This window comes from Carassius carassius, chromosome 7 (assembly GCF_963082965.1).
Source record: "Carassius carassius chromosome 7, fCarCar2.1, whole genome shotgun sequence".
In the NCBI taxonomy this organism is placed as follows: Eukaryota; Metazoa; Chordata; class Actinopteri; order Cypriniformes; family Cyprinidae; genus Carassius; species Carassius carassius.
In genome coordinates, this window is record NC_081761.1 from 24,351,930 (window position 1) to 24,364,111 (window position 12,182).

General features: G+C 38.0%; 1 protein-coding gene and 1 pseudogene across 1 annotated transcript; one reads left to right on the plus strand and one right to left on the minus strand.

The window, feature by feature from the left end:
* Window positions 1-3,378: 3,378 nt before the first annotated feature.
* LOC132143247 (serine/threonine-protein kinase pim-1-like) lies at window positions 3,379-5,763 on the minus strand (annotated as a pseudogene).
* A 1,564-nt stretch (window positions 5,764-7,327) lies between these two features.
* Window positions 7,328-11,927, plus strand: mmaa (metabolism of cobalamin associated A). The gene is made up of 7 exons (XM_059554268.1): window positions 7,328-7,498; window positions 8,179-8,601; window positions 8,680-8,802; window positions 9,334-9,504; window positions 9,608-9,693; window positions 10,034-10,183; window positions 11,344-11,927. Exons 2-7 carry the CDS (start codon window positions 8,208-8,210, stop codon window positions 11,629-11,631), a joined length of 1,212 nt encoding a protein of 403 aa, XP_059410251.1. The 5' UTR covers window positions 7,328-7,498; window positions 8,179-8,207; the 3' UTR covers window positions 11,632-11,927.
* The last annotated feature ends 255 nt before the right edge of the window (window positions 11,928-12,182 follow it).

Genomic DNA, 12,182 nt, shown 5'->3' on the forward strand with positions numbered 1-12,182 from the left:
TTTTCATGTCTACCCTCTTATCCTTGGCATTCACAACTCTCAAGCCTCGTGCTGTCTGTTTAAACTAGCCTTATCAATACATATATATATATATATATATATATATATATATATATATATATATATATAAATATATATATATATATATATAATCTTTTTATATATATAACTTTTTTTTACATTCAACACGTTACATGTATAACGTAATAAGTTCACCATAAAAACTGCGGACAGCTCCCTCTAGTGACGAATCATAATCAGTTCATACATTTTTTTCATATTAAATACGTAAAATTTATTGAAAAGTTTGAATATTAGTAAGTAAAATTAAGTTCTATTTATAAAACATTTTTCATGTCTTATATAATAATATAATATTATATTAGTAGATTTTGAAAGAGGATCGTGTCCATCAAAAAACTAGGGACAATGTGATGAGTGAAGGTCAAAGTGATGCGGTAATGTCTTTTAAGATGAAGATCATAAGTTATAAAACAACACAACAGCTTCTCTCACAGCTTCTCCTTAAAGGGTTAGTTCACCCAAAAAGGAAAATTATGTCATTAATGACTCACCCTCATGTTGTTCCAAACCCGTGAGACTTTCGTTTATCTTCGGAACACAGTTTAAGATATTTTAGATTTAGTCCGAGAGCTCTCAGTCCCTCCATTGAAACTGTGTGTACAGTATACTGTCCATGTCCAGAAAGGTAAGAAAAACATCATCAAAGTAGTCCATGTGACATCAGAGGGTCAGTTAGAATTTGTTGAAGCATTGAAAATACATTTTGGTCCAAAAATAGCAAAAACTACGACTGTATTGAGCATTGTCTTCTCTTCCGTGTCTGTTGTGAGAGAGTTCAAAACACTGCAGTGTAGTGATATCCGGTTCGCGAACGAATCACTTGATGTAACCGGATCTTCTTGAACCAGTTCACCAAATCGAACTGAATCGTTTGAAACGGTTCGCGTCTCCAATACGCATTAATCCGCAAATGACTTAACTTGTTAACTTTTTTTAATGTGGCTGACACTCCCTCTGAGTTCAAACAAACCAATATCCCGGAGTATTTCATTAACTCAAACAGTACACTGACTGAACTGCTGTGAAGAAAGAACTGAAGATGAACACCGAGCCGAGCCAGATAATGAACGTAAGATTGACTCGTTCGTTATCTATTCATCTCTATTTCTATTAATCTCTCTCTCGCTGTGGAACTTTGTATTGTGTGACGTAGTCCAGTGAAGGCGTGTTAAGGGCAGGTTTTACAGGAGGGCTGCAAGGATCCTGGCATGACGTGGCATGATTTCGGCCTCTGTGCTCGAGTTCCGAGGCTATTAGCTCTGTCCGGCTCGCTGTTACCCCCGGCTCGCACTGGTCAGTGGAAACGCGGCTAATGGGTGAAGATGGCAGACGGTATTCACGAGATGGACATATGCACATCTTGTCATTTTACAATTGCATATGGCATTAGAGATTTACGGAGCCCCGCACATGACATGCAAGAAAAAATAAATAAATTGTGCGCACGATTTACTATTTCGTTCACTGGATTTATAAATTGTGCACGATTTAGCAAATCGAGGGAACGAATTTGTAAATCATGGGCACAATTTATAAATCGAGTGAACAAAATAGTAAATCGAGGGAACGCAATAGTAATCGTTTGCACATTTTAGTAAATTGAGGGAACGAATTAGTAAATCGTGCGCATGATTTAGCCCACTATTTTTTCCATCATGTCATGTGCGAGGCTCCGTAGAGTTTATATATAGTCCGGTTGTGTCTAATATGAATAGACCCAAGCAATTCACAGATATTGCCAGATAATCACTTTACCTTTACCATACTTTTAACAGACTTGGATTGTTTGTGATTCTGGCTGTTATCCGTTCTTGCATTGTCTTCACTTTGTCAATTATAAACTATATATTGTTAGTAGCCTGGATAGCCCACAGTCATTATGCTACACCATATCACGCTCTACTGGATGTAAATTGCCTTGTACATTTTGACATTTCAGGATGTTAAGTTCTTCTTCTGTAGTTATTTTGGTTAAAGTAACTCAAAAGTAATACAGGAGTCATGTAACGCATTACAATTCTGAGACAGTAATATTGTGATGCAAGGAATTACTTTTAAATGACAGTAACAAGTAATCTATAATGTATTACAGATTGGAAGTAACTTACCCAACACTGTTCCTGAGTAAAGCTGTTCTGAGCTCAGGCTGGTTAGTTTGCATCTCGGTCCTAGCTGATGAACGGTCCACAAGGCACAGCTCAAATGAGTACAGCGATTTGTTACGCTTCCGTTTGATGTTTCTCATATGCAACAGAAATGGCGACGCAAGTTGAACAACGCGGTGGTCGTGCCAGTGCGACCGAACACAAAATGTACTTGCCCCGGCAGAAAAAAATGGTTGCCATCTGAAACCCTAGCTCCAACCCTAATAAAACAGACCTTAACCAGCTCATGGTGTTCAGGATTACTGGATGGAAAAAACAGCCAAGTGTGATGGAGAAGGGTTAGATCTGAAGTCTGCAGGAAGGGAGCCCTCCAGAAGACATAACATGTTTAACTTCTTCCATTTCGCTTAATCATGAAAAACAAAACATATAATGCTAGAATTTATTTCTGAATGTGTGAAGATGTTCCTTCTGGAGTGTTTTTCCAGTCATTCTTGGGGAGGAACAAGGAACCTCAGAGTCCTACAGGGAGCTCGGCTAAACTACCTTGTCGGTTTCAACAGAAAATGGTAGCAGGAACCATAGGAACATCTGAGATGGATGGAGTGGCCAAAACAGGAATCTTTTGGACTGGTGTGGCAATCAAATGAACTCTGGTCCTGGAGTGGCTGAGACAGGAACTCTTAAAATTGGGCTGGCGACTCTGGCTGGGACCATCCATGACAGGGATTGTAGGATCTGGATGGCCTTGACTGGACAGGAGACTGATATGGCCGTGGCAGAACTACTGCCTACTACAGTCACCAAAACAAAAAGCTCAGGGAACCTCAGCGGCATCTTTGACCGGAAGCTAACAGACTCTCTGGGACGGCCAAGATTGAAATCTGGAACTGGGATGCTTGAGACAGGAAGCTCTAGCAGTGGGCAGCAACTCTGAGACCAGGGCGCCCATCATAGAGAGCATTAAAAGAACTATAACAGAAACCTGTGTACACATTTCTAGAAAGCAATACCACAAGATGCAAACATTGCTCCCTCAAGACCTGCCAGAGGATACTAGAGCTTTCCAGCCTCACAAGGCACTATGGACTGGAGGGATGGAGGGCTACTCGTGTCAGCCCACCAGACACTAAGCTGACTAAAGGGCAGTTCATGGGGGGCTGTTGCAGGGTGTTCTTGTCTCCGCAACTTATGGGATGACCTAAAACAAAAACAAAATCAGGTTTATTGACTAATACTTTACATGTAGAACACTTTTGACATTAGCATTTGTTACTTACATAAAAACAATTAGAATTTTTAAAAACTTAGGGGAACATGTTTCATAATTGTTATCTCTATCATTTTATGTTGAACATATACCTTAAACCAGTCGTGTAGAAGGAGTCTATCAAGAGGAATTCTCTCCTGGGGGTTGGGATGCAGGCATGCGTTGATCAAATGGCTGCATTCTGTTCAGAAAGAAAAGAGAGAGGTTTGACTACTATATTAAATCTTCCTTTTACACCATGTTTTATGAATCCACTTGGCTCAGATGTTACTTTTTCTTGTTTTTCTATAATATAGAATTAATGTTGGACTTGTTTATGAAGATCTCACCTTTTGACAAGCTGGGCAGATACCACAGCCAGTCCTTGATCTTGTCCAGATCTGTGTGGTCTGGATAACAGCCGCAAACCAACGTGTACAAAACAACCCCCAGTCAAAACACTGTTGCTTGCCGTCCGTTGTACTTGCCCATCTTTAAATATTCAGGGGGACAGTACTGCCTTGTGCCTGGAGGAAAGAGAATTATTAATTTTCTCTACATCCATAAGCATGTGCAACACGACAAGTTTGTCCGTCTACACTTGAAAGTCAATAATACTGCACAAAATCTCAGCCACCCAGATAATACGTGCCACTAAAGGTGTTGTATGGCATTTCATGCAGCAGGTCCCCACAGCCGAAATCAATCAGTGTCACGTCCAGGGTGTCCATGTTCACTAACAAGTTCTCCAGTTTGATGTCTCTGTGAAGAACTCCGCGGCTGCAGCACTTGTCAGCAGCCTCAATGACCTGCTGCATCGCATGCCGTGCAAAGTCTTCGTCGAAGATGCCCCCACAGCACTCCGAAAAGACAGAGAGATTCTCACAGGGCGAGGGGCGCTGCAAGACCATAACATATTGGTCGGGGAGCTCCTGCCAGTCCAGCACCTCAATGATGTGGGGTGAGCTGGGACCCTTATTGGCAAGGATTGTCAGGCGGATTTCAAGGGGAATGGGTTTGGCATGATCAGGCTAGAGGAAAGACCGATTTTAATAAGTAAATCATTTGCTTGTCTATTATTAAAGCTGATATAACATTGAAAGCAGAGACTGACAGGAGAAAACAGAGAGTGCAGCATACTTACAATGTTGATATATTCCATGTTTTTTGTTTTTCTGGCAAATTTCAGTGCCACCTGATCAACAAAACAAATAATTATTGAAAATGAACATGTCATGTTGTGAAATTAAAGTCCAATCATTAATATAAAACCAATGTAGATCATGTTCTGATAGGTCAGTCTGATATTTTAAACATTTCAGCTGCTCTAAATCATGTAGGCAAGACAAAACAACTATTTAAAAGATCTGTACTACATAGAAAAAAATTACCTGAAGGCCATCCTTGGGTCACACTGCTTCAAAAACGGCACCAAATCCTCCTTCCCCCAGTTTAGTGCCAATGTTGTAGTTCCAGCAGATGTCTATTAAAATATTAACATTTTAAACTTTTTTTTTTCACTTAGTCATATATATGAGTAGTTTTGATGGCCTAATATTTGAGAAACTGTATGGAATATTTGTGGTGATACTTTTTTCCAATATAAACAACCAGAATCTTCATGCCTGTATTATATATCAAGCAGCCATAATGTATATGTTTTGGATTATGGCAATAAACTCACTCTCAATGCTTGTGGCCACGTCACTGTCCTGTTGTTCTGTCAGCAGGGACACAATCTCACCCTCTGACAGATGAACTGAACTATCATCGACACACTCAGAAGAGGAGAGGATGTCAGAGCTGCTGCTTGGAGCTTCCTGATGATCACAATCCTCTGCAGTACATGCAATGTTCTCTAGAGAAATCTGATCTAAAAAGGGGAATAGAAATCAAAAATACCGAATAATCATAAAAATAATACTATCTCTTATATGTGTATAATAACAGCAGCATTAATAAGAGACTTTTTGATTTACAGAGCTCCATTCTATGTATTTTTAGATAACATTGAAGTGATATACCATCAGTTGAGCACCTAGAAGATCCAGCCTGCTCCAGTTTCACACTCTTTCTCACAGCTTTCCCGTCCTGACCTGCTCTTGGGCGAGAGAAGCAAACACAGGCCAGCCTCCTCCAAAACCTCCCTTTCTTCCTCATCACCCTCTTCCTCTCTCCTTCCTCTTCCTCAGCAGTACCAGCATGCCTTTCTTCACGCTGATGATGGTTTGGCGTGTTGGCAGTGGACTGTGGTGTACTAAGATGGGAATTGTACACACACTTGCTATTTAGCGCTTTCTTCACACAAGAAATCCGCTGACCCATGATCACATGAACACACTGTCTCTCCAAACTACCCACAAAAGTAAAATTGGAGTTTCACGTCCTTACATACTCTCACATTCCACAACTGTCAATCAACTTCGAATTCTAAATGTGACATCATAAGAGAATCGTGCAGGAAAGAATCTTCTCTTAGGATGTCCATTTATATCATTCAATATTTGTATCTAACGATACGATCACATCAAGTAAAAATTATTGCTGAAATGTTGTTTAACTACCGCACACGGCTTAAAAAAATAAATAGATAGATAGATATTCTATTATTTTGGATTATAGTACCTGTTTGTGATACATTTTCCCTTCATTAAACAGTACAAGCATTTGCAAGCCAAATATTTCCCATAACTACGTTTGTAAGGTTTTAAATGTTCAAAACATGTAGCATTCATGCTGCTAAATTGTATACATTTATGAAAATAAAGATCACTTTATCCCAAACGGTGCTTACCTCCGATAGCACTCTCAATTACTCTTTCTCTGTAGGCTATAAAAGATTATATTCATATACTATACCACAACAAATGTTGTTTTTAAACACTGCACAAACTCTAGTCAAGCTTAGACAATGTAAAAACACACAAACTTCATGTGCTTTTGGATAAATCTGATGATATTTCTCTGCATTCCTGGAGGTAATGTTGAATACATTTATACAACAACAATGCTTTATTGTTTCAAACTAACCTTCCATATCACTTAATTTAAATATCTGTCTAACAGTCTTCAGAATGAAGTGATAATTTTACTCTTTTGAATATCTATTTTCGTCATTCTCTCTTTTGGCTTATTGTGATTCGAAGATTTTTTTTCTATTAATGGTTATGTTTTCTCTCACTGCCACAGGAGGACAGCAGAGAGCTTGTGTCTGGACATGATTCTCGATACAATGCAGGTCAGGAGTCCAGTAGTCTGACGTCCTGTTGGGAAAAAAAAGCAGTTTTAGAAATGTTGTCAAGTGTGTTGTTGGCATCTATATATTACTTCTTTTAATATTATTTTATTTATTTAATATTCTGTTCATTCTTAAAAATTAATTATTACATCGTTGGATTTGTTTCGTAGTAAAATGAATGATTGAATGAATGATGTATCCGATAATCTGAACGTTGGAATAAGGCATTTAAAAACGTGACGACAGCATCAAATATATTATACATAATCTTCAATGGTGAATTTTGTTTGCAACGTGACAAAATGCATTTATATTGTGACAAAAAAAAAAAATGAAATACCGTTAATAAATACTTAAAAAAACGTAATGATCTTTTAGCAACGTGGAAAAACGCTTTTACAACTTAATTGTGGTTGCTGTGTTGATAAAACGGTAAAACTCTGAACTAGATTTACAACATTTTTAATAATATGGTACCTTCCATTATAAGCATCTTATCACAGCTGACTATAAGCAAATTTACAAATAAACCTACAAAATTATCATCTAGTTTTTGAAGATGTGAATTTCATTATTATTATGTATTTATTTATTGCGAATGGGGACTTTAATTTTGAAGAGGGAACACTTTTATTTTAAAAATCATTGACGTTCCTCACGCACACGACCTCAGAGAATTGGTGATAGTGTCACAGCTGATCTGGGCACCCGTGAGATAAATGGCTGAAGATTTCTCTTATTAATCCGAATCTGCCCAAATGAAGACAGAACCTGAACTACAGATGGGCTTAAGACACTAAACCGACGGTTTAAGGAAACTTGGTGAGCTTTGATTGTGAATGTTTTTTATTCCAGATTTTCAGGTTCCTGTCCTTTCTGTTTCAATGAACACGCTGTCATTTATGAGATCGGGCTAAAATGTGTTATGAAATGATTTGATCTGATAACAGAGATCTGTCACCCTATACAATTTATAATTTACTATTTTTAAGAAATTATAGTTTTCGGCCAAATATCCTGGTTACTACAGTTTTTGTTATCACTGTACAATGATCATGAGCTAATATGGAGTTTCCATATTGTACAAAGCTTTCAAAGTCTAACGCTATCTCTGTATTATTATTATTATTATATTACTACTAAGTTATACCTATAGAGCCTATATCTATTAACATCTGTATTGTTGTAGTGGCTAATATCAAATTAGCACAATGTTGCAATAGAAGTCCTATAGGTATTTACATAACGTTAGAAATGTTTGTCAGCTTATTTCTATAGTGGTCAATAAGTAAATTAGTGTTTTAAAATCGTATTTCCCAAATTTTAGTAACAATGTTAAAATTTTACCTCATTGAAAATTTCTCATTAGGTATTTAGTTAATTTCCCAAAGGTTAAAACACCTCCTTTCAATTTATTTATATGTAAAACAGAAATGGTAACCATGGTAAATTTTAATAAGACTGTAATGTTTACCACTTCTTGTTCTCTGCTATTTTCACAGAACAACATCTACTTCACAGAAAACGGAAGATGGGTCCGACTAGAGTTTTTCCAGTTCTTCATCGTGTTGCTGCTCTCTCTTCTATACGCAGTGCAGCGGCGTTAAGACATTCCCTTTGTAAGTCTACTGGAAAACTGTGCTATGCCTCGCTCTGCACCCTCCAACAGACAAGAACTGTTTCAACAGAGACTGCCTTAAGACATCACATTTCAGACCTGACTGACAGGGAGAAAAGACTACTGACCAAGCTTTATGATGGACTTATCGGGGGTCAAAGGGCAGCTCTCGCTGAGTCAATAACCCTTGTGGAGACCCAGCATCCAAGGAAGAAAGAGTTGGCCCAGGTTCTGCTTCAAAGAGTGCTGGCCTTCCGTAAGGAGCAGGAGAAACGCAATGGTGGCAATCCAGTGGCCTTCAGAGTGGGTCAGTAAGGTGATGTGAACTGAGCTGTTTGCATGATTGCCTCAATCTTCAATCACATCTTTGTCCGTGTGACTTCAGGACTGTCTGGTCCCCCTGGTGCTGGCAAGTCTTCATTCATTGAGGTCGTTGGGAAAATGCTGACAGGAAGAGGACATAAAGTGTCAGTACTGGCTGTGGATCCTTCCTCGTGCACAACTGGAGGTGAACAGACGCTTCAGTATCAGAAGGTTTTTCTTTGAAAAAGATGGTGGTGCTGGTTTTATCTTTGTGCTTTAGATGTTTGCATATGTATATACTTGTTTGTAAGTCACTTGTCAGCTGTTACGTGGTTACATATTTTCATATTGACATAATTATCAATTTAAAATAACCACATTTTTTTTATACATTTTAAAAATGTAATTTATTCCTCTGATTCAATGCTGAATTTTCATAAGCAGTTGCTTGGGTTTCCAGTGCCACGTGATCCTTCAGAAATCATTCTAATATGCTGATTTGCTGCTCAAGGAACATTTCTTACAGTTGTGCTGCTTCATATTTTCATGGAAAACTAATTTTTTTTAGTATTCTTAGATTAATAGAAAATAATAAATAAAAAAACAGCGTTATTTGTCTTTACTGCTTTGTCTTTTTTTGCTTTACTTTTGATCCATTTAATGCATTCTTGCTAAATAAATAGAATTTCTTAATCAACAGTTAATCTTGGTTCTAAGTAGCTACTGCTGTATGCAGGTTCACTGATGGGGGACAAAACACGAATGACAGAGCTCTCCAGAGACATGAGTGCGTACATCCGACCATCTCCCACTTCAGGAACCCTCGGTGGTGTGACGCGGACCACCAACGAAGCTATAGTCCTCTGTGAGGGTGCAGGCTATGAAACCGTGTTAGTGGAAACTGTGGGTAAGCCTGTGTTATGGTTTTCGTTATGTTATTAATTTTCTTAAAAACCTCTATGTATACAAAGTAACTCCGCAGTGTCACTTAAGTTCAAATCTTTCTACAGGTGTTGGTCAGTCTGAGTTTGCTGTGGCTGACATGGTGGATATGTTTGTGCTGCTGATCCCACCAGCAGGGGGCGATGAACTACAGGTATACTCTACACTTCCTTTACTCTGTCCCTATTTTCAAAGGAGGAGTCTGGGGCATCAGCAAACTTACATGGAGACCTTAAGATGACTTCAAATGATTTAGATAAAAAATGTAATTCATTTAAATGAAATCTTTTATTGTGAAGAATATTTAAAAACAATATTGTTAAATTTATTTGGAAATGAATCCCTTGGAGTCAAAGAAATTGCGATCTACTGCTATACAACATTATCCAGATTTTCTGAAGCTGTTATGTTTTATGTTATCGCTGATTCTTATGTTGTTAAGGTTTGTTTGTGCTAGTCTTGCTGAGAGTGGCTCATGCTGTATTTTCCCAAAGGGAATCAAAAGAGGAATCATTGAGATGGCTGACTTGGTGGTGGTTACTAAATCAGATGGTGATCTGGTTGTTCCAGCACGGAGGATACAGGCAGAATACACTAGTGCCCTGAAGTTACTCCGAAAGAAGTCCAAAGTCTGGAAACCAAAGGTGTGCTACTTCATAATCTTGCCTTTCTTTACAATAAAACAACTGTAATTCATTTTGTTCAAATGTTTTATTTAATGAAAAATAATATGACCATCAGATCTGCAAGGGTTTTAAGGAAATAATCTTTTCTGCAGATTTTTGTGGATATTAGAGGGAAAGATTGGTGAAAAATTCACAGAATTACTAACATGCAAAAGTTTGGGGTCAGTTAGATTTATTTTTTTAAGAAAGTATTTTGATTCGGCAAGGATGCATTAAATTGATCAAAAGTGACAGTAAAGTATTTTTCATTAATGTATTCATTAAAGAATAAATTTTTTTCCCCACAACTGTGTTTAGCAGCACAATCAGTTTTCACAATTCAGCTTTGATCACAGGAATAAATTACTATGAAAAATATTCAAATATAAAGCGGTTGTTTTAAATAGTAAAAACATTTCACAATATTACCGTTTTTGCTGTATTTTGGATCAAATAAATGCAGTCTTGGTGAGCAGAAGAGAATTAAAAACAAAAAACTAAAAAACATAAAAAATCGTACTCTTCAAAAAAAATTGACTGGTGATGTGTGTGTATAGCCCTCTCCTAAACATGTTTACATGTTTTATTTATGTATCCTTATTATTTTCTGCTAAAAAGAAGTGTCCTGGCCAGCAGAGTAGACTGTTGTCTTCTCCCATCATGTTGTCCAGTCTTTCCTCTTTGTCCCTTCACCCCAGTATTATTACTTCTACCCACAGGGCAGGGCAGGGCACAGAGCCAACACAGGCAGCCCTTTGAATGGCCAAATGCTGCCTCATGCATTTCACTGATTAGAGGCCACCCACATGAATGAAAACCACTAAAGCCTTTGTCTCCTCTCAGCAGCATGATTTCTGAGCTCCATCCCTGTACTGGAGAATGTGACGGTCATATTGATTTTTTTCTTCGCCCTCCTTAAAGACTGTAGTATATAGGTCTTTCAGTGAAGATGAGGATGAAGTGATGTGTGTGGGCGAGCACCCTTTACATTTCCACATTCTGGATGCTTAGAAGTATAGCATCTGTCCGTTTCCCTTCTCTCTGTTAGTTTCTTCCTCTGCTTTCTGTTTTCATCTTTCTTTAGCTCTCCACGTCTACACCAGCACATTTTATTTGCTCTCTTTCCCATTTGTGGTCAGGTGGTCCGCATATCTTCTCAGACGGGGCAGGGGGTGCCTGAGCTGTGGGATACCATGCTACAGTTCCGGGAAGCGATGCTGAGCAGCGGGGAGCTCCGAGTCCGGCGGCAAACTCAGCAGAAGGTGTGGTTGTGGAATCTGATCCAGGAGAACGCTCTGCGCCACTTCCAGCAGCATCCAGCAGTGCGTGCCGAGCTCCCGGAGCTGGAGCGAAGGGTCACATGTGGAGATATCTCACCAGGCCTTGCTGCTGACCTCCTTCTGAAAGTCTTCTCCACTGTACAGTAATCGAAGGCATTTCCATGAGAAGCCAAAAGCTGAGGCTTATTGGAAAGATATTATAGAAAGATTGAGTCTTACAAGATTTGATTACCTGTTTCATCTGGTTTTAAAGGATTTTAATGACTGATGATATTTGATAATTATGATAGGTGAGATAACGGCCTCTGTATTATCTTGCAAAGTTGGTGAAATTGTATTTAAAGAAAAGGAAATTAAATGATTAACAACTTTTACACCCCTTCACTTGAAATCGGTTACTTGTACAGGGCCCAACAATAAAATATTTCCATTTGTCCACTCGGGCCACTGATGATTTCAATTTTTTTTTACTTGCCAGCAATATGTATACTGAGCTCTTAAAAAAAAAAAAAAAAGTTTTATTCCGAAAAGCTTTTTTAAACTTTTTTTGTATAAAATAGAAATATAAAATGTATACACAGTAATATAAAATGTCTAAAAATATATATAAAAAACCTAGAATTACTTTTCTTCCCCCATTGAACAATTTCTTTTTTTTCATAAAACCTATAATATATAAACACTTTTGTTGGAAAATA